Below are 26,485 nucleotides of genomic sequence, written 5' to 3'. Positions count from 1 at the left end.
TTTAAGTAAGTATATTGTATTAAATATATCGTTGTCTTGCACCCATAGTACAGGCTAAGTTTGGGGCAGGATTTTTTGTGTAAGAGTGTGTCAGTATTATTATTATTATATACCACCAGGTGAACCCCACCCTCATCCTTTGATAGAGATTCACGCTGGACATTAAAATATAAAGAATCCTAAAAGAACATTACGGTTCATTTATTCCGTTTAGTCCCTGTCCAGATCAACAAACTACTAAGGACCAATCAATATTTCCACATAATATTGAGGCCATATAGTGAAAGAAAGCCAGCGAAAATTCTCTTGCTCGGTTACACTTCTTCTCTTTCGTTTCATATTTTCGTCGTTGTTTGTTGTATCTAAATCCAGCTTCATATCGATATCATTCCCTATTTGTAGTATAAAAAATTTATATTAGAAATTAAACAAATTGATTAAAATCTTACCAAAATATTTGAAATGGAAGGGCATTGAATCGCGGTAAGTAAAGAATTACTTATTATTCTAATCTTATAGATAATATCGTACATAAGCCGCTCTTGAACTAAACCTTTATTAACCTGAGTAAAATAAAAATATTGGCCGTATCAAATAATTCTTTATGTTTATGGTTTCGCTGACAGCTTAGTATTTTGTTGACAACCTCTTTACCGAACAATTCAGACTGAATCAAAAACAAAATACATATCATTGGGTGACAGACGTAATCGAGATTTTTATTGAGTAAAAAACTAGCAAAATTATTAGTTACATTTGGAAGGTATTCGGCATGGAAGACCTCCAGCCTTCCACAAGTAAAGAGGCGAGAAGCAGTAATCCTGATGACGACAAGGATGATTTTGATGGTGCAAGTAGGGATGGAGCTGCAACTAACAGTGAATCGTCACGATCACTATCAAGTGATCATTTGAATCGAAGCAGAATGGACTTAGCAGCTGCTAGTCCAGATTTACCAAAACCTTCATTGGGCAAGCCTACAGCTAAACGCGTAGAAAAGAAAAAGCCCAAGAAAACAAGCAAAATTGAGAAACGCAAAAGACCAATAAGTCGGCGTCAAGTTATAAGAAGGGCGCCGAGACGAAAGCCCAGAGCGAGAATGAATAGAAAAAGAGACCTTTCTGCGTCGACTATTTACTCCAGGCTGACGTCAAGTGGCATCCTTACCCCTGGATGTGAGCGTTGTGGCCACCGCTGCTGCCGAAGAAGGTAGCTTGTAAAAGTATTTGTGATGTCTAATAAATAAAATTCATTTATATATCTTTGTTTAATTACCAAGCTAGTATAATTGTTAGATTCGAAATGGAACTGCGAAGATGGAAGCAGCTTGCAAAAAAGGGGATAAGAAAAATATCTCCGAAACGAAAGTATAACAAATCAAAAAGAAAGACCAATTGTAACATAGAAATCTCAGGTAAAGTTCAAAGGTCAGGTATGTATTGCTAGAGACTTGTACTGTTTATCGTAAATCTGCTGAGAACGTGTACCCTGTAAGTTACAGGGCGCAATTATCTCATTTTAACTAAAAGAACAGCAATTTCTGAATTACATAAAAATTATATCCTATTTTTAAATATCGCTTACTATTAGATAGTTTGTAATTTTCTAAATTATAATTGCATTATATTTTGTACGATGTACTGAACACATAGACTTAAGAGTTTGTGTGCGTTTATGGTTTAATATTCAACATCACTTCAAAATACTAAGGAGTTCACGACAACCGTGGCTGACTGTTTACGACTTGTCAATCTATGCTGTATCTAAGCAAATAAGAAATGTTTTCTCTCACACTCTTTGTTTGTTTATGGGCGTTGATATATTTTTTTCAATTTAATGATAATAAAGATATCTTTAAATTGAAAAAAAAAAAACAATCAATGCCCAGATGATGAGATGTAAATACTACGCAATAAAAGGCAGGACTGCCTGAGTAAAAATTGAAATTTAGTTTAGTACTAAACGTGCAGTGAGATTTCACATAGGTTTGAAATAGTAATTCCAGGCGATGAAGTATTATCTGGCCAAGTTTGAAAGCGAACAGCTTAAAACGTAGTGGATTTCGGCTATCTCCGTTTTTTCGCAAGATTATAGCCGTCATCTGTCAATCTATCAATGACTGCACGTTTCATACAATCGAGTGAAACGCTTTTTTATTAGAGAGTTTCGTTAGGCTGCCCATGCACTTTTGCAATACAGAGTAATTACAAAAGATTTATGCATGTTTTGAATACATTCATTAGATAATGTCTTGAGATTTTCATAGTTATTTTAGAAAATGGTTGTATATTAATCGGTAACTTTCATGACGATAAAACCCACACTTCCAAATAGTATTTTAGTTCGTGCAATTTAATTTTGTAATTTAGAAGCTGTGCAAGTTGGCTCCAGATCCATAATGTTATCGCCGTTGCTTATCGATTCCTCGCCAATGCCAGTAGAATCGGCGGCTTCTGCTCAAGACTATTCTGAGGTAAAGAATTTCAAAATTTGATTTATTATAACCTAACTATAATGCTAACCATGTTCTATAAGTAATGATATTTGCTTCCCTGGGACTTTAAAATAATAGGGAAGTACCAAACCCAAGGAGGTTGCAAGTGGCGACTAAGGGCATTACCAGCGGGAAGCTCCTTTGCACAGGATGTCGGCTAGATTATGGGTACCACAACGGCGACTATTTCGGCCGTGAAGCAGTAATGTGAAAGCATTATTATGTTTCGGTCTGAAGGGCGCCGTTGCTAGTGAAATTACTGGGAAAACGAGACTTAACATCTTATGTCTCTCGAAACGGTGACGAGCGCAATTGTAGTACCCCTCAGAATTTTTGGGTTTTTCAAGAATCCTGAGCGGTAATGCATTATAATGGGCAGGGCGTATCAATCACCATCAGCGTCCCTTCTGTCTCGTCGCTTATTGTCATAAAAATATTTATTAATTAGTTTTATTTCTTTATTATTAAAGAGGACGCCAAACGAGCCTGATGATGATGATCACCGCTGTCCACATTCTCCTGCAATACCAGAGGAAACACAAAAGGGTTTCCGGCCTATTAGAAGAGTGTACTCGATTTTTTTGAAGGTGCTCATATCATATTGTCCTTGAAACATCACGCAAAGAAGCTCTTTCCACAGTTTGGTTCCTCGAAAAATGCACTGTAGAGGAACCCCAGGCATCCAGTTTGTGGAGGTGATATCGAAGTTTGTGGCATGTCACAAGAAGATGGTATTCTACGACAGCAATCAAGTGAAACAGCTCTTAGAAACACTCCCCGTAAATGCGGAAGAGGACACACAATGAAGCGACGTCTCTCTCTAGGCAACGCCAAGTGATCTAGCCGTTTATAAAGCTTTGCATAGTAGGCTCAAATACAGTTTTCTTGTTTAATTCAACAGTCTTATATGCTGTATTTGTTCTTTATTTGTCTTCAAGAAGGAAATGCAAAGATGCAGTGCGTCAACAGATTTACCACGGACCTGTTACGTGACGACTCAGAGTATGTAAACTAACGAAGTCAATATTGAGCTTCAATTAAACTTAAGATATCTGGTTTGTGTAACTAATTTGAATGTTAAACTTGGAGCAGCTATTAAGTTATAAGCAGATAAACAAGAAATTGTACTTATATATTTAATGTGTGTATTTATGAGTAGTACGTTCATTTAGATCTGAAACCAGTGGGAGGCTCTTTTGACACGGAAGCCGGCTAGATTATGGGTACCACAACGGCGCCTATTTTTTACTGTGTTTCGGTGTGAAGGGCGCCGTAGCTAGTGAAATTAATGGGCGAATGAGACTTAACATCTGATTTCTCAGTGACTTCTGAATTTTTGGGTTATGCAAGAATCCTGAGCGGCACTGCATTGTAATGGGCAAAGCGTATCAATTACCATTAGCTGAACGTCCTGCTCGTCTCTTCCCTTATTTTCATTAAAAAAAAATGTCGACAAAATCGCATATTCTTTATATTGAAAGTTACCCACTTCGATATTCTTGTTTTGCTTTCATTACCTTAAGGATTATTATTCATTATAAAAAAATATGAATAAAATCAATGTTATTATTGGCTATCTAAGTTGTAGAAATAATCTTGTATACATCATGATTAAAGCCAACTTTCATCATGGAACGTGTGAACCTATAAACTTAAGAATATTTGCTACTATAGGTTCCAATAGAAGCTTGCGTTCATAAAAATCGTAAATTTTTCATATCGTTAAATTCTCTGTACTCTGATTTTTCCTTTATACCTTTATTATACACATGACTCTTTGTCATGTGGTATAATCCGCGCAAGATGATAATGGTATGGAACCATGTCAAAGTAAATTGAAAATGACAGTTTTCAAGTAATTATTCTTCCATTAATCATAAAGTTATCAAAACACCCAAAAATTGTTTCATGGTTAAATCATTTTAATTATACCCTATGTTTAGGTATTTCACAGTTAAAATATCCAGTAGCCAGCAGTTGTAAGATCATTTCACTCATTTTGACAACAAATTAATTTCCTTGTCAAGAGAGCTTTCCTAAAAGATAAAGGCTTTAAGACTTACGGCCTATATTAAACAGTTTGTAATTTTTTAAAGTGATAACCCTCACTTCTGCGATCAATTAAACAAATTAAGTTACACCTTTGTTCGATGTTACGCAGGACTGCTCATGGACAGTTTCCCTAGTATATCATCAGTATCAGCCGGAAGACGTCCACTGCTGGACAAAGGCCTCAGTTTAAAATTCTTTGAATTATCCCCTGAATTATTAATTTTAAAATTTTCTTAATTAGTTTGTCTGTAATTGTTTAAGATATTAATTAAAATGTGCATAAAATGCGAAGAAAATTCAGCGAATCGCATCACAAAAATTATTGGTCGAATCGTATCGTGACGTGACACGGCTATGTAATTTATCGACGTCGATATTAGTAGTGTGCTATTGTTTGAAAGAAAAATAGATTTAATCATCTTTCTGTAGTGTTTTCCATGACAAAGTAATTAGTTATAGCATTCTGGTTACCTTAGATAAATACATTTATAGTGCTGTGGTACAAGGCTATTCCTTTAAAATGGTTACGTATCTGTAACTACTACGACAGCGCAGATAGGTTAAGCAGTTCTAAGCTCTTTTTCTTCCTATTTACTTGAAAAAAATCCAATATTTAAGACTTGCTGAGGGACGTGGTCGCATGCTAGAGACTATCACACACAAGAAGAATCAATTGTTGCATGCTAGATAGCCTTTACTGTTTCTCATGAAGCTATCATGTACAAGAAGAATTATTCAAAAAATGGACTGGCAGAGCCAAAGCAAATGTCTTCAGCTTGTTCAATCTAATCTGTTGTATACTAAACTAATAATGATCTAAACTGTTGCAAATTTAAACCTTACAGCATTTATACGTCTAAATATAATCTCATGCTATTAGACAACCGATAAAAACAGGCCAGGTATATTAGTTTAGTGTGCGTGTCAAACTAGGGCTTACAATTGCGATTTGTACGACACTTTGTGGTAGTGTGTGTATTTCTCAAAATAGAGGTTAGATCTAATCTCAATTTTTTTTCAAAGTTTTCTTTCATAGTCTATCTAGGCGTATAAATGATCTAAAATTTAAACCATAAATAAACTAAAATGTTGCAGATTACACCAGAAATGATCTATGAAACCGTCAAAAGACTTTCAATGTGGAGGCAAAACGTGGAGACGATGGCAATACATGACCACATATCGGTATTTGATTTTATAGTAACTGCAAATTCAACTCCCTTCATTCTTCATACAAATATTTAGACTATGTTTATTTGGGATAGGTACATGTATTCCTTTACATGTTTGGGTACAATAGATATTACCTGGTCCAGCCATAAGTTCTGTTACAAATGAAAATACATTTTTTTTAATTGAAGTAATGTAATATTATCAAAATTTATATCTACATATTTATAAACGTCTCAGCAAAAAATAAAAAAATATTCTATTCGAAATGGCCACCTTTAGCTTTTATACAGGCCTTTAATCTGTTTGGCCACGATTCTATGGATTTACGCACTGTTTCCAAAGGTAAATTCGCCATTGCTTGCTCCAAAGATTTTTTATGAGACTCAATGTCGTCGTGTCGTTTAGAGCAGGCCATGTCCTCTAATACTGACCATAATTTGAAGTCTAAAGGGTTGAGGTCTGGGCTAGATGAGGGGCAGTCTTCAACTCTTCTAAAGTCTGGAACGTTGGTTTCAAGCCAGGCTTGGGTAGTTCGTGCCTTGTGACCAGGTGAAGAGTCCTGCTGGAAAGTCCACGGTATATTTTTAAAAAGTGTATTGATGATCCAAGACTGTATCCTGATACACTTTGGCTGAAGTTTTCACTCCTTTTTCACATAAATGTAGTTTTGTGACTCCTTGATAAGACACGCCCCACCAAACCATCACTGACGCAGGATGATGACCGCGTTGTACCTTTCCGACAACTTGAGCAGCTTCTTTAGAGCTGTGAGATTACACTTTATCATTTTGCTTATTGTAGTGTTCTTCAATCGTGAAAAATTTTTCATCGGCAAAGAGGATACCTTCGCAGGACACGCCACAAATAAGGATATCATCCCCACCATCTGGATGTGTGGCGGTCCTCCACAGTGCGGTTTTCAAGGAGCTTTCTTCCTCGTACTACTAAGCTGTGGAATGATCTTCCTTGTGCGGTGTTTCCGGGACGATACGACATGGGTACCTTAAAAAAAAGCGCGCACACCTTCCTTAAAGGCCGGCAACGCTCTTGTGATTCCTCTGGTGTTGCAAGAGAATGTGGGCGGCGGTGATCACTTAACACCAGGTGACCCGTACACTTGTTTGTCCTACTATTCCATAAAAATAAAAAAAGGATATTCCTGTGCTTTTCACCTGCGTATCGCGACAGAAGGCGTTTAGATCGATCACTCTAAGTTTAAAGATTAATTAAGGGTATGTCCTGTATATCGGCGATAAGCACCGAGCTTTCAGGTCTTGTTTTATAATACGCGACAGAGTCCCAGCTTCCTTTCTCGCGATAATATTTTTTGCTTCCTAATGGGGTTTCGGACAGAATTCTAGCTTTAGCAGCATTAACAGCCTTTGTAGTTGTATCAACACGCGGCCGCCCCGATCTTTTTTGTTCTTCGACAGAGGAAGTGTTGCTGTATCTGTCGATATACGAACATACGGCTGATACCAAGCTTTTGAAATGTCTGGAATATGATCGACGGCTCCATACCCACTTTGTGCAAGGCACTGCATTCCTATTTTATTTAACACCCCATTCCATATTGTAATTTGATAATGAACACGAAAAAATATGTGCACTGGCGCAAAATCGAATTAAGTTTTTAAAATAATATACGTGTTCCAATTTCAAAATAATTAAAAGGTTGAAAAAAAAAAGAAAAGTTTTTATGTAACAGTATTTATGGCCAGACTAGTTATAATAATTACGCGAGTCTGCCTTTATCAGTGCTTTTTATAATTATATATGATTGATGGAAAAGACTATTTCCCTTAGAAGCATACAGAAAATCTTATATACAAAATTCTCGTGTCACAATGTTAATTACCTTACTCCTCCGAAACGGCTTTACTGATTTTTACCAAATTTTATATGTATATTCAGTAGGTCTGAGAATTGCCTACTATCTATTTTTCACCCCCCTAAATGTTAAGGGTAGTCCACCCCAAATTTTTTTTTTTATTTATTGACATTTTTTTTAATTTTTATTTTATTATGGTTCAGCATTGAAAAATACATACAAATTTAAATTTTCGCCATTCTAGTATCTACAACTATTTTTGTATCACGAATTTTATATTATTTTGTTCCATCCTTGATGGATATAGGGATACAAGATGGCAATCGAATACAATAATTGAGCTACGTACGATATATTTGGCAGGTCTGAGAATCGGTTGCATCATAATTTTAATAATTGTTTTTTTATATGTCATATGGCAATACGACGTTTGCTGGGTCAGCTAGAATATTATCTTAATATATATAATTTACGTGTCACGTTGTTTGCCCGCGATGGACTCCTAAACTAATGAACGGATTTTAATGGGGATTACTCCGTGGAGTGCAGTTTGGTCCAACTTGAGAGATAGGATAGTTTTTTTTTCGATTTGGGACCAATAATTATTTTTAATTTCAGTAATTGTTTATATGGACATAATATTTTCTATGAGAGAATTTAGTGACGACCAGTTTGACAGTTCCGCTGTGAATCAATTTCATTATTTGTTATAATGATGGGAGCATTTCTTACGAAATAATTCTTGATGATTTGAAATTAAAATTTGATTATTGGCATATTCCTATAAAACAGATTTTTTTTATTATCTACAGAACAACGTCTGTCGAGGCAGCTAGTAATATTGTAAAATATAAGCTTCTAGTTTTGTTCACGTCACATAAATAGTTGACATTACTTAGTTAAGGGTAACTCCGTTATTCTGCATTAGGATTAGCCAAAGGTTCAAATTCTCGTTCGTGTTTGGAATGAAGTAAAACTGCAACAGAGCCTTTAAAAAATTGGGAAAATAAGGCAAGTAATGTTTTACGTGACTTGTATTCGAGTTCGGTTCCCTAAGTAACCATTCTACAGAAGAAGAAAAATCTTCAAATTTAAGTTTTTGCGAAAAATTTTACCTGAAATAATATCTACAAGTGTAGGTAATTTTGTGAAATGTAATCTATATATATAAAAAATTAATTGCTGTTCGTTAGTCTCGCTATAACTCGAGAACGGCTGGACAGATTTGGCTAATTTTGGTTTTTGAATTACTTTGTGGCAGTCCAGGGAAGGTTTAAAAGGTGAATAAATATGAAAATGCTCGGAATTAAATAAAAACAACAATTTTGTTTTTCCTTTAATGTGTCCCCCGTCGTTCAGAAATCAAATTGAAAGAATAGTTTAAAATGAATAACAAATTAGAATTTATATCTTTCTAACTCTCTCAGGAGGTAAAAAATAAACTTAATTTTATAAACAGACCAACGACTGTCGGGTCATCTAGTAAGAAATAAAATATTTGGAACAATTTAACACAGCAATATATATATATATAAAAAATGGCTCTGTCGTAAATCCTGTTACTCCACTGCTGAATATCTAAATGATCGGACAGCCTGGGACTAGATTGTGATTATTTTATGGCGATAGAAATGACTGTACAATATTGTATATTTTTATTGAAAAGAGCGCAAAAAAAAAGAATGCTGGGAGAGTTTCTTGCGCCTCTTCTTCTTTCTCAGAGCGCCATTTGTTTCCGAAGCGGTAGTAGTATAAGAAATGACATCAAAAAGAATTCTAAAGGAATCAATTTTGAGAAAATAAATGCCTTTTTATGCCAGCTTATACAAACAAGTAAAGACGATGATAGCTGCAAAAGTATAAACTGCAGCCCAGCTAACAACGACCTTCTCCGAATACAATATCGAATTATGTTCCATGCACAAAGATCGCAAAAAGAAAATAGAAAGAAAGAGAGAAGAAAGAAAGAAAATAGTAAAAAAAGTACGGTAATTGATAAGAAGACATTAAAAATAGTACAGGACATGTGATTTGAAATGTATATTTTATTATTATTTATGTGTGTAGTTTTGAGTGAAGTCTGTGGTTGAGTGTTAGAGATATGTATATAAGTTAAATATATAAGTGAGCGGCAAAATTTAAATACTAAAAACATTAATTGTAGAATAAAGGATTACCTATTACATAAATTATAGCAGCTAAGAGAATTTGAACCTGCTAAGTCATATTTATAAGTTATATTTATTAGTTTTTAAGTCTTAAAATATTTTCACTGAGTTCATTTAATTTATAGCATAAGTTGTTGTTGAGTTGTGACGTATTATTAAGTGTTATTAGCATTAGTTGTTAACCTTTGTGGTTTTTTTAGATGCTAATTTGACCTAGTTTTATATCGGTATATGTAATATGATAAATAAATAAAAAAAAAAAAGTACTAGCTGACCCAGCAAACGTTGTATTGCCGATATTAAAATCGCGATACAAAAGTAACTGTTGATCGTAGATGGGTGAAAATTTGAAGTTGTATGTATTTTTTAATGCTGACTCATAATCAAACAAATTAAAAAAAAATGTAAAAAAAATTTAAAAATAATCATGTGGTCATCATTCATCATCACCCCTAACATTTAGGGGGATGAAAAATAGATGTTGTCCGATTCTCAGACCTATCCAATATGCACTCAAAATTTCATGAGAATCGGTCAAGCCGTTTCGGAGGAGTTCAAAGTTTAACACCATGACAAGAGAATTTTATATATTAGATAGTTTGCCTCGACGGTTTCCAATCTTCTTAAGTCGTCAGAGGAAGGCTTTATGTGGAGGTGATAAGGTGCAATAGTAAAGCTCGTTAGCTAATTAAATTAGGCATAAAACTCGGAAGCAGAAATTTCAGCGGAGATCTCGATAATCCGCGCGAAGTGCCGACGTGTAATAGATTAATAAGTCAAAGTGCGCTTGCAATGTTTGAGCTTTATAAGTTAACGTGAGCATAAAGTCTTTGAAAATCCATTCCAGCGGGATTATCCGGTCAATCCGGATAAGGAAGCTTCGTTTGCAGAGCTTCTAGAGAAACTGAGGATAGCTGCTATTGTTGGTATGTTGATTGAATAATACAGTGTCATATTCCATTGTAACACATCTTATTTATAACGACTTATTAGAGAAGGCATTCGAGATAATCTTTACAATAGTTCCAAAGATTTTTCTTTTTAATTTGTATTTTTGTATTTAGCTACCACAACCATTTTTAAAAATCGAAAAGGTCATTTTGCGACAGTTGCGACAGTAGAAGATGGAAGCACAGTTTCTGCAGCTAGTATGTCAATCGCTGTTTGCCTGTTGACTTGGAAAAAATTCGACAGAAGCGCCCTCGAAGCAGGATCCTCCCTCACCACGATAATGCTTCAGCGCACTCCTCAAAACGGACTGTTGAATATGAACGGAATTGACTATGGCAGGTGTCGAGATAATAAGTCATCCGCCATACAGTCCTGACCTGGCGCCCTGCGACTTTTATTTATTCCCAAGAACTAGAGATAAAATTTGAGGTATTCGCTTTACGATGCGGTGTAAGCGTACGAAAATACCATAGAAAAGACCCCTAAGGAAGAATGGGCCCACTGTTTTTCTCAGTGGTTCCATCGAATGCGACGATGTGTAGAGAGGAATGGAGATTACTTCGAAAAACAATAAAAGTATTGGCAACTTTCTACATTAAACTGTTTTTCACTTTATAAACATTTTCAGTGTTACCTAGGTATTATTGTGTATAGATTTATATTTTTTCTTACTGATGCAAGTTATGTGATGTGATGATACAAGTTATAAGCATCATATATTTACAGGTTTTATCTGTCAAACTTCAGATGACACTTGGAGTCTTTGTGGATATTTAGAAAGGCGGAAACTGGCCACGAGCCATGTGTCACTTTTTTGGAAAATATACACGGACACAATGAAACCAATAAGCAGAAATCTGACGGTAAATAGCGACTAGTCATTCGGTTCAAGATGGCCGTATCTAAATGACGTCACATTTACCAATGATAGCATTGCAGTCCATAGTGTTGACCAATGATACTCTGACTAACGTAGGTATCTAACATTTGTAGGGAGACGTAACGGGCAACGGCTATCTTGAAGTGGATGGCTTGTACACACAGTAAACTCAGATCTATTTCTGTACATTCAACATTTTGCAAAAAAAAAACATTTTATAAACGTTGTTCTAATGGTGCATCTAAAAAAATAAATATTAAAGAATTTTTCTTTTTTGCTTTTTGATGTGGCTTCTCTATTGAACATTAAACTCTAGAGTGTTAGAATTAATAAGTCATATTATGTTAATGGTTGATTTCAAGGTTCCGTTAGTACTTTATTACCGTCTCTCAGCGGATTGTATCTCATAAAACACAATAGTTAGACAGCTGATATTTTGATATATTCCATATAATGCCGCAGTATACCCTTCCCACATCGGCAGTGCCACACGGCACTAGATTTTTCAAATACGCCAAAACTGAGTGTCCGGCATCCATGAGATGATTTATTTTGCATGGTCTTATAGCTTGTTTCAATAGCTTTCAGATACATACACTCAAATCACACTAATTATAAGGAATCTATTGCTACATGAAAAATAATACGCATTGACAGAACGCTGCGCGAGCGACAAAATGGCACCGATCTACATCGTACCGCGCGGCACACGTCATCATAGAGAGATTCGCTTAGGATACTCAAGATCAGGGGTGCTCAAACGGTCGATCGGGATCAACAGGTCGATCGCGAGTGCTTTTTGAGTCGATCTCGAGAAAAAAATCCGGTATAATAAACTAAAATCAGTGATTACGTACCATCTTATGAAAAGTATGCTCAGGGCATGCAGTGTCACGCTTCAACATTCAAAGTCACTCTTTAGTTAATCTTAGAAATTTAGAACGCATTTGTTTTGTAAGAACCAAGAAACTCGCAATTTTAAATAATAATTATGAGTTTTTCATTGACATTTAAGAGCAGACCTAAAAAAAAGCATATTTTGCGCAAAACTAATATCTATGTCATCGTGACACTCTACCTAGACGACAATCCATTATCACACATACTTGAAGCCTCTCAGAGCCGATCGATCGTAGTCTAACAATTTTGAGGCTAAATACGATAAATACCAAAATGGCGGCTCTGCAAACTTAAAGATATATTTAAATTTTATTTTTAATTTGCAGGCTGGTCATATATATATATAGTTACGGATTTGTGAACATCCAACCACGATCAAATAACTCTGTAGTTTGAACTGACTTGATCTAGGTTTTCCGATAACGAAATTATTGGCTTTGCAGCAAACTAATTATATAGAGCCATGCATGTCAACTAACTAGTGTGTGATACCGTGGGCTTAACTATATCAACTAAATCACATTCGTGAACGGAAGAAATTGTAGCCACCAAAATAAATCATATTAAAAAATAAAATTATGATACTGTGTATCTATTACGAACATCTACTATTTGTACACATATTATTTCCTTTTATACTCATTTTAATCCTACTGATATTATAAATGTGAAAGTTTGTATGTCTGGATGTATGTTTGAACTTCTTTAATGCAAAATCTACAGAATAGATTTTGATGAAACTTTACAATAATATAGCTTACACACCAGAATAATAAATAGGCTATAATTTATAAAACTATAGTGTGAGTTATACAAAATATAAAAGAAGTGTGATTGTTGCTAATGAATACAACTAGCGCCATCTCTTATCAACTAGCTAGCAAAAGATCAATACAATTTATATGGCAAAACAACGTTTGCCGGGTCAGCTAGTTCAGTATAAAATAATACGTAACTCTTACTTTGACATAATCAACTCAGATTATTTATACGTCCTAGAGTTTCTTGCTGTTAGACAACTGATGAAAACAGGAATATTTATTATCAGTATAGCGTGCGTTATAAGCTACGTCTTACACTCGCGGTTTGTTAAGCACTTTGTGCTGGTGTGCGTGATTTGCTCAAAATATAGGTTAGTTATAAACTCATTTTTTTTTTCGACGTTTTGACAGCTGTCATTGTCTTTCTAGACATATAAATGATCTAAGGCAAGTTAAATGAAATGGCTAGTGGATTCATTAATTTATATATTTATTGCTTTTTAATTTTCAGAAACCAACGGAAGACCGAAATGTTAAACGATTAGAAATATTTAATAAAGATACCATATAAAAGATATAAATTGTTTTGTTTACATTTAATTAATATTTCAATGCTTTGAATTTCACTCATTATCAAACAGTAAAAAACATTTAAATATAACACTTTTAAAGGATTAAAACTAATTAATTGTAACGGTTTTACATTAGATTTTTTCTTAAAAGTTACATTTTTATTTTAGTTTACCCGACGTTTCAAGACCTTTCCAGATTTCGTTTTCAGTTTGTAGTCCCCCTGAAAACGAGATCTGGAAAGGTCTTGAAACGTCGGGTTAAAAAAGAAAATACTAGGTTAAAAACATATGTAGAGAAATGTCATGGCCATCCAAACTAAACCATAGACTTACAATACACTAGCGTTTAGACAAAGCGTCCGAGAGCGACGAAAATCTCTAACGTAGATACAGGGACTCATAATTTTTTTTTATGGAATAGGAGGACAAACGACCGTACGGGTCACCTGTTGTTAAGTGATCACCGCCGCCCACAATCTCTTGCAACACCAGAGGAATCACAGGAGCGTTGCCTGCCTTTAAGGAAGGTGTACGCGATTTTTTTGAAGGTACCCATGTCGTATCGTCCCGGAAACACCGCACAAGGAAGCTCATTCCACAGCTTTGTAGTACGTGGAAGAAAGTTCCTTGAAAACCGCACTGTGGAGGACCGCCACACATCCAAATGGTGAGGATGATATCCTAACTTGTGGCGTGTCGTGGGAAGGTGGAATTCGGCGGCAAGAATCAGGTTAAACAGCTCTTCGGAACACTCCCCGTGATAAATGCGGTATGCATTAATGAAATCAAGCATAAATGAAGACACACAATGAGGCGACTTCTCTACGCAACGCCAAGTGATCCAGCCGTTCACAGAGCACTGGGTCCCCCACAATTCGAGCTGCTCTACGTTTTTTTAATTTAATTTTAATTGACAAGTGATAAAAAGTCCGCCACGCTTGACATTGACTCCTTAGTAGTTTTAATAATAAGCCACTAGTTAACGCACACACTGAAAAATCTAAATTGGATACGGATTATTGGGCTATCAGATAGTCTATACGCTATAGTATACTGTAAGTCTATGGTCTGAATGGCGACGATAGTTATATACTATCGTCGTTAAATGGAACTTGTTGGATAAGAAGCCGAGTGTGAACCCCGGTCTTTGATCAAAAATTTCCTAAAATACAAATTATTTTTTTAATTAATAAGGTGTTAAGAGGTTAAAAAGCTATTCAGGTACCCACAAACACAGAACTGTATTTTTACTAACGGCCGTTCCCAATATTCAGTCTATCTCCGGTTGTGGCCTACTTGAGATAAAAATCGTAACTATCGTTGACTTTTCTCTCTCAATAAAATTAAAACAGTCTGAAGTCTCTTTAAAGTTCAAACAGTCTGAGTAAATGAAAAGTAACTCACCTTATCCGTACACGCTGTCTGTCAATGGGACGACGTATAGCTTACCAGCGATAGTAGTTTGTATGGAAATTGCAATTCACGGGTACCAATATAAGGCGATAAGAATGACTTATCGGGTACATTGGGACAGCCTCAGATTATTGACAGTAGAATGTAGTAATTTATCTCTATCTGTAGATAGTATATTGGGAACGGCCGTAAGTAAGTTAAATCTTTATATGTGTACATAATTCTTCTGTCTAACTCACTCTAACTCCTTCTAAACGGCTGGACCGATTTTAATATTTTTTTTTGTTTTCCAGCTCCCTGGAAAATTATTATTATTGTATTTTTTATTTATAACATATACACAACATGGAAATGAAAGCGCCACTCAAATCATCAAAGATCAAGCCATCTCCGACCGTCTTGATCTTCATCATGATTCTTGGTCATTGCGTCAAGATTCCTTCAAAAAGAGCGCGTACACCTTCCTTAAAGGCCGGCAACGCTCCTGTGATTCCTCTGGTGTTGCAAGAGATTGTGGGCGGCGGTGATCACTTAACAACAGGTGACCCGTACGCTCGTTTGTCCTCCTATTCCATAAAAAAAAATATGTTGAGTTTGTTCTTTACTTCTACTACATATTTAAAAAAAAAGATATGTTCGGAGGAGCTGTTCAAGTTACTACCAGCACCCAATCTTCACCACCACAAAAGAAATGCCAGGAAATATAGAAAACTAGCTGACCTGACAGACGTTGTTCTGTAGATAATAGAAAAAAAATCCTGTTTTATAGAAATATGCCAGTAATATTTCAAAACATCAAGAATTATTTTGTAAAATATGCTCCCTGTCAATGACGTTCTATTATTATTGCTCCTTGTTGTTAACTATAATGAAATTGTTTCACAGCATAACTGTCAAACCGTGCGTCAATAAATTCTCTCATAGAAAATATGGCCATACTAAACAAATATTGGAAATAAAAATAATTATGGGTCCTAAATCGAAATAAAAACTATCCTATCTCTCAAGTTGGACTTTAGTGCACTCCATGAAGTAATCCCCATTTAAATCCGTTCATTAGTTTAGGAGTCCATCGCGGACAAACAACGTGTCACGTAATTTATATATATTCAGATTATCATGAAACCGTGAATGTACTAATATACTTAATAACTGTCAAAAATGACGTATAGTGTAACAAATAATTCAAACTCCATTAAATTTAATTAAATAAACGTAATACTTAAATTACTTACACGAATTCCAATAAAACAAACAAATCCGATTAAATCAAATGAAACAAAAGAGCTTAAAATCTTAAAACTTCCACCGATAAACTTAAAACGGAACGGGAAAAATCACTGAATACACAATACTTAAGCTCCGCGTTGGAAAAATAAGTTTCTGGACACCTCTTTAAAGTTCAAACAGTCTGAGTAAATGAAAAGGAATGGAAATGTAAAGGCTCTTGGGGTGGAGAAGAGCGAAGTTTACTAGTTTAGATTTAACGTTCAGAATAGCTTCCGAGACATGATTGTTTTCATTTGCCTAAAAGAAAAATTTGTTTAATTTTAGGATAAGTATAGGTAGTAATTTTATGATAGGTATAGGTTTTTTTTATGAAAATAAGGGGCGAGGCGAGCAGGACGTTCAGCTGATGGTAATTGATACGATCTACCCATTACAATGCAGTGCCGCTCAGGATTCTTGAAAAACCCAAAAATTCTGAGTGGCACTACATTTGCGCTCGTCGCATTGAGACATAAGATGTTAGGTCTCATTTGCCCAGTATTTTCGCTAGCTACGGCGCCCTTCAGACCGAAACACAGTAATGTTTACACATTACTGCTTCACGGCAGATATAGGCCGTAGGACATTTAGGATTAGCATAGATAATAATTTTTAGGATAAGTATAGGTTTAATTTTTCTAAAAGTCGTCTCCTACAATTTGTTTAAAAATACATGTCTAAATATGACACATATGAATGTCAGTTATAATTTTTACCTAAATACCTTTTATTAAGGATTGGTCTCCGCTGCGCCCCAACTAGATATCGCACTTCCTGAGAATAATACCTTTGTAATACGGCAACTATTAGATGCTTGTGTGCGTGGCATCTTGACACTCAATGGCATCTTTCAAATTTTGTAACATACGCTTCGTGTTATTTTACATTGAAATTAATAAAATACAAAATACTTACTGATTCTGACTTTTCCATTTTTTATTTTGGTTCAGCTCTTATTAATTTGATTATTAAGCAAGAAACCTATTTTTATTAATATTTACAGCTTCATCGTTTTACAAAGTAAGACTACGAAGTTAGAGGTAAAAATGTAGACTAAATTAATTAAAAAAAAAATCACAAGAGTTTTGAAGTATAGTGGCATCAATCTATATGCACTGGTAAGTAAATAAAGGTGATATGAGAGCGTCGTATAACATTGTGAATATAAATATATTAATTTAAAAAAATATGTATTAATTTTAAAATAACATGAAGCAGAGTCAACATGTAGCGCCCGTTCACGAGCATGACGCATGGACCAGCATCGCCTCCGTCGTCAATGTTTTAGGTAAGAAAAAAACGCAAAAACATTTAAACGACCTTGATGAAGCCTGCTAGAAGGTAAATGAAATGCAATGTGTATCAACATAAACAATTATACAATGATCACTAGATACGTTGACTTACGATTAATGAAAATATACACAAAAAAAATATATGTTTACTATAAATAAATTGTAAGCTCAAAACATTTAGAGCTATTCATACCCAAGCCCTTTTATCATTTAAATAATCTTTTATATTGTAACTAGAAAATCCCGCCCGCTTCGTTGGGCAAATTTTTAAAGGAAATAAATTAAACAATAAAAAAAATAAGCAGTCATAAACTATCTCGGATAAATTTTGCATCGAATGGTAGTAGTTTCATGTTGATACGATCAGTGGTTTAGGCGTGAAAGAGCCTCAAACAAAGACCATTTTCATTATTTATATATGAAGGCAGAGAGGAATTTTCTATAAGTTATTGTTTGTAATAGACGTCGTTCATTATAGCTCTATCATAAATTGGTCACGATTCTACTAATAATAAAGAAATATTGTTTTTTTTTCGCGCGAAATTGCAAAAATTTTTACACATGCCTAACGAAAATTGTCAGAAAACAGAAAAACTTGTACAGTGCTTAATAAACTTTGTTGTATACAAAGCTTAGGCTTAAAAGGAATTGCTTAATTTAAACTTGGACTCTTTATGGCAATTAAATAATACGACGAAAACAAAACAGACTACTAGTGAGAACATTTTCAATGATACAATTTTATTATCATACCGAAAACAAACATATTAAGATGTCCAAAAAGTTTCCAGTTTTAAATCATAAAGAATTAGCCTTACTACTCAAAATACTTACAATTATATTAGAAATACAAAATATTAATATTTCTGAAAAAATGTAATATTTTATGGAAGAGGAGGAACGAGCGTACGGGTCACTTGATATTAAGTGATTACCGCCACCTACATTCTCTTTAAATTATTCTTGCAACACCAGAGGAATCACAGGAGCGTTGTCGGCCTTTAAGGAAGGTGTACGGCCTTTTTTGAAGATATCCATGTCGTATCGTACTGGAAACATCGCACAAAGAAGCTCATTCCACAGCTAACCAGAGGGAGGCTCCTTTGCAGAGGAAGCCGGCTAGATTATGGGTACCACAACTGCGCCTATTTTTGCCATGAAGCAGTAATGTGTAAGCATTATTGTGTTTCGGTCTGAAGGGCGCCGTAGCTAGTGAAACTACTGCGCAAATGAGACTTAAAATCTTATGTCTCAAGGTGACGAGCGCAATTGTAGAGCCACTCAGAATTTTTGGGTTTTTCAAGAATCCTGAGCGGCACTGCATTGTAATGGGCAGGGCGTATCAATTACCATCAGCTGTATGTCCTGCTCGTCTCGCTTGTTATTTTCATAAAAAAAAGCTTGGTCGTTAGTGGAAATTTCATGCTCAATTCTGGGCAATTGAATGAGGATGGGGCTATATTGTGTCGCCTATCGCATTAATCGCGGGAAGTGTTCAAAAGAGCTATAAGATCCGATGCCTGCCGTCAAATCCCGCGACCGCACAACACGCATCAGATTTACAAAATCATCCACTACATAAAATACGCTACATATATACATGGATGCATAGATGAGTGTCATTTCGCCACTATGCGTTTTTCAAGGAACATTCTTCCACGTATCACCAAGTTTTAGCCGGAGATGTTCCTGTAATACCTCCGGTGTTGCAAAAGAGTAGGGCCACGGTGGTCACTTATTGTCAGGTGTTTTAAGATTTTTTATATCAACGCAATTTCCTTCATACATTTTTATTTCTAAGTCTGACTAGTATGCAGTAAACTCTCTATTTGATACTGATACTAGTAGGAGGTTCCTTTGCAACGGATGCTTGCTAGATTATGGATACCACAACGGCGCCTATTTCTGTCGTGAAACAGCAATGTGTAAACATGCTAGAAAAATTATTGGCCAATGAGACTTGACAACTTATTTCTCAAGGTGACGAGCACAGTTGTAGTGCCACTCAGAATTTTTGGGTTTTTCAATAATCCTGAGCGGAACTTCATTGTAATGGGCAGAGTGTATCAATTACCATCAGCTGAACATCCTGCTCGTCTCTTTCCTTATTACAAAAAAAACCATGTGATCACTGCACCCTATAGGTACTCTTTCGTAACACCAGAGAAATCACAAGAGCGTTGCCAAATAATCGAAATCCGGAAACAAATTGGTAGGTGGCGAGCGAGGATCGAACCTGTATGATATGAATGACCGTATGCTTCAGACAGCCAAGAAGTTTATGTCCATGTGTGTGAAAATGAGATGAAAGATAATTGTTATGGCACAAACTAGCACACTGTTTTCCTTAACTACTATTTTTTATAAATAAATTTCGTTTATTCCAAAGATTACATATACACTTTTTAGTGGTTGAGACTTCCCAGTAAGTTGTCTTAGGACACTTGTATTGGGAATATCTCGCAACTTCCTTAGCAGATACATTTTATTTAGTAAACAATATAGAAATAAACAGAAATGATTAAAAACCAAATTTTACAATTTACAATTAATTGTGTGTGTGTGTGTTTGTGTGTGAGTGAGTGTGTGCATGTGGGTTTGAATTGGACCTTTAATTGGGTCCATCTATACAATGCGTGTGTTTGTCATGTCAGTCTGATCAGAAAATTTTCCACTTCAACATAAGCAAGACAAGTTAGCCAATTATTTAAAGCTTTTCTGCATAGATGTAATGTCATAGGATATATATTTAGGACACGATTTATTTCATTACATAACTACTACTAACTACTTCTGTATTACAATCAATCTTTAACTTAGGTGTATACTTTTTTTAAACAACATTATCTTAATAGATACATTAAATAATAACGTAGTCGTAAAACCTCTAAGGAATGTGAGAGCGCTAAGTTCGCAATAGAATAATTATTTTCATTGCTTAAGGCTAAATAAAAAATTGTGGTAATATTAAAATATACTTCATAAGTATTCCTTATTAGCTTCATATTGTATTTAGCTTTACTTTGAAGTTTTTTCTTTCTAGATATATATCTATAAGATCATCAGGTAGTGTATTTAATATCCTAGAAAATACTTACATATGCTCATCTTTTGGGCTGGGAATGAAGCATTTACACTCTCGCTTTTGAAACGTACTCTCGATCCAACTGCGGGTCGTTTTCTGCAACAAGCAAATTTCTATAATTAAAATTCAATTCAATAAAAAAAAGTTATACTGACAGAAATTTACACACGAATTTAAAACAAAATCGAGTGATTCTTTTTGGTATGAGCATGCACTGCTATATGAAAAGACCATGCCGAAAGATTTTCTCAATTCTATCCTCAAAATAAATATTATTAAACTAGGACCTTGTAGCGAATGCTAGTAATAAGTTTAATTAATTAAAAAAAATATTTCCTTTAACAAAATATATTATTTAAAATACTTAATTTGCTCTTGAAATGTGCTTATGAAGAACGATATCTTCTTTGTTGAAAGCCTTTATTTTCAAATAGAATCTTTTAATTGTTTTCGGTAGCTTATAATAATTACACTGTTTGTTTATGCTTTGCATTTAGCATTTGCCAATTTTTCAATTTTCCACAATTAGGGCTACAGAAATTAACAAGCTAAAAGTTAAATGGCAAAAAGATTTGTGAAAACGAAATGACAGTTAACTAAAGACGTAAAAAGAAAAAATAATGAAAAATAATTAAATTGAAATGAATGGCTTTAAAGCCTTGTTTCAAAAGCCGTTAAGAATAATATAATTAAAACAATAATATCTACAACAATGAAACGACATTAGTTCCCTCATAGATACAAAAATATCCCTGTTTGAATGGCTTGTTTCCAGTATTCCGAATGGCTTCATCACTGCACCCTAATAATAACAGGCAGCCAAAAGTTTACGCCCGATACTACATGCGTATCAAACTGAGATGAAAGATGTTTGTTATGGCCACGGACTAGTAAAAAAAGAAGGACTCCGCGCCGTAATATCAGCAAGTGAAGCACCTTTATGCTAGAGTGTGTGCGGTTACGGGGTGTACCAGTTACACAATTTTTTCTCCCTTAAATAATCATATATCCACAAATACTTTCATAGTATTGTTTTTACACTTTTTTACAACACACGACGGCATTTTTAAAATATTTTATTGCGACGCAAACTGATCTATCACAGACGATGGCAAATCTCATATGGCGGCCGATCGGCTTGTATAAGTGTATGTGTATGCGTGGGAATATGTATTTACACGTTTACCGGCTTGTTTTGGTGCCTCACTGTTATGTAAGGTGACACGGAGTCCTTATGTTTTTCCTCGTCCATGGTTAGGGCACAACCTCGTACACAAACAAATTTGTGAAAATGAAATGACGGTTAGCTAAAGACGTAAACGTAAATGGCTTTAAAGTCTTGTTTCCAAAGCCATAAAGAACAATATAAATAAAACAATAATAGTGATGTCTACTACAATGAAATCACACTGATAGATACTAAAATATCCCTATTTAAATAGCTTGTTTCGAGTATTCCGAGTGGCTTTTTTGTAACGAATAAAACAAAAGCGATCAGTAAGTAGATAAGCTGATTTAGATTAATTGCCAGGAGACTCTTTGTTTTATTTCGGCGAATTGAGACACTCAATAATTTACTGCTTTGTTTTGTGTGATTATTTACTTACTCTGGGGACTTACACTTTTTTGTTTCTTGTAATTATAACTTGATTAGCATTAATTACTTTGGATAATTATTGATTTTCTTTTTCAATGTTTCCCTTAGTTTAGTTTACCAATCTGCGTAAATTACTATCATAATAGTTGGCAAAGATTCAAAATGTTCGAGGATGTCTGTTAATATTTTAAAATAAAAGAAGACGACGAATTTAGCAAATTAAGTGCAATAAGCAGTTCTTGCAAACATTGGCTTACAAGCATCAACCTTATTTAAACACGATGTACCTACTTATCTATTTCATGTGGCTTAAGCTAGAATAAACTATAGTACTCAAATATCCATTCTAACCCGCGTTTCTTAAAAATTAAAATATATAATACTATCTGACTCGACGTGCATAATGAATAAAATACTGTTTTTTATGAATTTGTCAGTAATATTTCATAACACCAAGAATTATTTTGTGAAATATGCTCCCTTCTATATTATGTATAGAACCTACAATGAGGTTGTTTCAGAGCAGAACTGTCAAACCGTGCGTCAATAAATTCTCTCATAGAAGATATGTCCATACAAAACAAATATTGGAAATAAAAATAATTATGAGACAAACAACGTGTCATGTAATTTATATATATTAAGATTTGCCGTCAAGCAGAAATGTGCAAGCATTATTTTAATTCGGTTTGAAAGGCGCTGCATCTTAGTAAAATTAAGAAGTCATCGCTATTGCTATGCCACTCAGTTTTTTTAATTCAATCAAAAATCCTGAGTGCACCCGCATTGTAACGTTAACATCTGCTCGTAATAACTTTAAATATATAAATATGAAAACACCGTTGACAGACACGTAAATATTATTATATAAGAACGATCGTTATTAGTTTCAGAAAATGTATTGAAGTAGGCGTTAGTTTGCGGAAATCCATAATTATACAAATGATTTGAGTTTTCTTTAGTGTTAATTCCGCCAATATTTGTCTTTAAACAATTCGACACGTGTTTCACCTCTACACGAGGCATCCTCAGGACGTGTTGTCTCGCCAAAATCTGGCACGAGACTGAGACTGACCAGTCTAAATATTGGCGGAATTAACACTTACGAAAACTCAAATCATTTGTATGTTATTAGTTTCATTCAAGTGCGTGTATAAAAGAGTTGATTCATGTGAATGAAACTGGAAAAGTATGTCTGGCAATCTCTCTTGGATGACGTCATTTTTACGTATGTAATACGTATTACTGACAGTATAACCACAGTAGACATATGTATCAGTATAGAAACTAAGCCTTGTTGATAAAATACTTAACTATATGTGCGTACACTCCATTGAAGCAATAGGGGTGTCAGGTTATTTTTCTAACCGACTTAAAAAAACGAGTTTTGGAACGAACGTTCAAAGCGTAAGATTTTTATGTATAGTGTATGTATGATAGCTTATAGTCTACATGATGACTGTTATGTAATATTTTTAAACAACATTTTATTCAATGAGTTTCTTGCAAATATGTTTTTATAATATTTTTTATATTCGTTGAAATATTGACGGCAAACTTTGAAATATGTGTTTTTAAACTTTGCCCGTTGAAGTTTCATTATCACGAATTCACTAATTATAATAACAATAAATCATTCTTATATACTTTACTACTTTATAGTTTAAAAAAAGGAAACTGGAGTTTTGACGGAGCTGAGTTTAAATAGCCGTATACCACGCAATACGCTGGCATTTTTAAAAAGATCGCGGAAACCATTAATAATAACGTGACACTCGATTCGTTTTGACCGCCAAAACCGCTTAGGGGCCTCGTCGATACGCATGTTTGTGTGAGTGTGTCATTTCAAACGTTTGTAGGTAGTTTCCGTACTGGTACATATCTCTACTGTGCTATAACTATGCTAGTAAACACATTTATAATTTTACATTACGTAATAACTTCTACAACTAATCCCGCTCTAACGAACATCATAAACAATTACTCCTGTAAATGCCAAAGGGACGTGGAAAACAAAACTTAACTATACACAAACTTTATATAATATGTATTGTAAGATATTCAATCTTTAGAGTAATGAAATAAAGCACATTTTCAATTAACACATGACGATGTTGGGGCGGCTACATTGATTAAAGCTATGCTGCGTTTTAATTTAAATATTTTCTCGCCTGGTTTTAGAGAGCTGTTTATTGAGAAAATTTCATTATTCTACTCCTTTTTGGAATGTGTCTTTGAACTGATGTGAAAATTGGGCCAAAAGTGACTCTTTTAGTACGTACAAATTTGCGGACGGAAAAGTTGTTTTAATTTTTTTTTCCCTGATAATGAATATTTTGAGGGCTACTTTCGAATACGTTAAGATATTGGCTGATGAGGCAAGAAAATATATATACTATAATATTTATTTCATGAAATAGCCTACTACCGAAAGTCCCATTCCCAAGGTATTATGATAGGCGTAGTAACAAACCCCACCGACGAAAAATCTAAAAAAGACAATCTGTTTAAGACATTTTATATCTTAAACAAATAGTGGGTCCTCTCTGCATCTTTTACCGCATTTATCACGGGGAGTGCTCAGAGGAGCTATTTGGGTTGATTCCAGCGGCCGAATTCCACCATCGGACATTATGTGCAAAGTACCATCCGCATCACGTAGACGTCTGGCATTCCACAACCGCGCGTTTTCTTCGAAATTTCTTGCCTCGCACAGCCACTTTGTGGAATCAACTACCGGCAGCGGTCTTCCCGAACAGATACGACTTCGGGACCTTCAAGAACAAAGCATACTCCCACCTTAAAGGCATCAATTTAATAAGAGAATAACATATCATATCGTCAATAAAAAACCCTTTTCTGTTTTATAAACATAAAAAGTACTTTAAAGATTGGTCTAAGTCATAGGTTCTCAACGTGGGCGATAATGCCCCCTTGTGGGCGTTTGAGACTGTCGGGGGGGCAGAAGAAGACCTAGAGAAAATTAGGGGGCATTGAGATGGCGCAGATGGGGCGTGGGTAGATTAAAAAATATAGTCTAAAAAGACAAAAAAATACGAGAAAATACTCTAGAAAAATATATATTATCAAAGTGGGCGGTGAGCAAAATAAGGTTGAGAAACTATGGTCTAAATAGTAATTACATAAGGTAGACAAAATAACGTGTAATTTTAAGCCATAAATATATTATTACTTGCTTTTACTTGCAACTTCGTCCGCGTTGAATAGTTACTTTGGGGTTTTTTATTTTATTTTTTAGGATACTTTTCAAAAACACATATAAACTGCTCTTTTCGCCGCTGGCAGCTTCTTCTATGATACAGCGCATATCCCTTGTCATTGTGGACAGTCTCTTTAATAGTATTTCCCTGTGAACTTTAATCTCCTATTTCATCCCTTGTATGTAGGTCAGTTTCAAAAATGCTCGAACAAATGTTTATAGATTATTTCTTATCAAATGCCTAAATACAAATTTTCGTGGTTTTATCTTTGATTGTGAACGAATTTCCATACAAACTACCATCCCCTATTTCAACCCCTCCATTTATTTTTTTACAATAAATAATAAAACGTAGCCTATGTCCTTTTTCAAGCTTTAGTCTGTCACTGTACTAAATTTCATCAAAATTGCTTTGGTGGCTTAGGCGTGAAAGATTAACAAACAAACTTACATTTATAATGTTAGTAGAGATGTACTTCAATTATTATAATTATTAGCTACTCTCCCAGTGTAAACGCAGCATGAACGGGTGGCATTTCGAGAGTTGAAGACCATTGTGCGCCGGAAAACAGCTATCGTGGAGAAATTAGAAACAAACGATGCACCTGCGAAATGACTCTGACTTGTATAATAGAGAGTTGTTGTTACATTGTAGTTTAAGTTTCTATATCAATATCTCGGTAAGTGTTGAAATACTATCTCGACTTTGCAATTCCTCAATAGATGTTTTCATCTTTAGAATTTAATTAACTTACGCGCCTTACGAGAAAATATATTTGTGTATATTTTATAGTGTTATTTATGGCATCTAGTTCATATCGCCC

At 34.7% G+C, this 26,485-nt stretch overlaps 2 protein-coding genes across 6 annotated transcripts in view; one reads left to right on the top strand and one right to left on the bottom strand.

Moving 5' to 3' along the window:
• LOC126972044 (transient receptor potential cation channel trpm) overlaps window positions 1–26,485 on the bottom strand; it is a 311,245-nt gene that overhangs the window by 138,840 nt on the left and 145,920 nt on the right. For all 5 annotated transcript variants that reach the window (XM_050818611.1, XM_050818612.1, XM_050818613.1 and 2 more), the window contains one exon: window positions 20,858–20,940. In XM_050818611.1, coding sequence (XP_050674568.1) covers window positions 20,858–20,940 — 83 coding nt within the window. The remainder of the gene's footprint in view (window positions 1–20,857; window positions 20,941–26,485) is intronic.
• Window positions 651–11,653, top strand: LOC126972094 (uncharacterized). The gene is made up of 6 exons (XM_050818681.1): window positions 651–1,209; window positions 1,284–1,414; window positions 2,370–2,473; window positions 5,642–5,731; window positions 10,566–10,644; window positions 11,396–11,653. Exons 1-6 carry the CDS (start codon window positions 773–775, stop codon window positions 11,545–11,547), a joined length of 993 nt encoding a protein of 330 aa, XP_050674638.1. The 5' UTR covers window positions 651–772; the 3' UTR covers window positions 11,548–11,653.

Source organism: Leptidea sinapis, chromosome 25, assembly GCF_905404315.1.
Source record: "Leptidea sinapis chromosome 25, ilLepSina1.1, whole genome shotgun sequence".
NCBI classification, from domain to species: Eukaryota; Metazoa; Arthropoda; class Insecta; order Lepidoptera; family Pieridae; genus Leptidea; species Leptidea sinapis.
Note: the sequence above shows the minus strand (reverse complement) of the source record. Positions and strands in the feature narration are given on the sequence as shown.

Coding starts and splice junctions, on each gene's coding strand:
- LOC126972094 (XM_050818681.1), top strand. CDS start 773: ATGGAAGACCTCCAGCCTTCCACAAGTAAAGAGGCGAGAAGCAGTAAT. Junction 1,415..2,369: donor TTGTAACATAGAAATCTCAG/GTAAAGTTCAAA, acceptor TTTGTAATTTAG/AAGCTGTGCAAGTTGGCTCC. Junction 10,645..11,395: donor GAGGATAGCTGCTATTGTTG/GTATGTTGATTG, acceptor ATATATTTACAG/GTTTTATCTGTCAAACTTCA.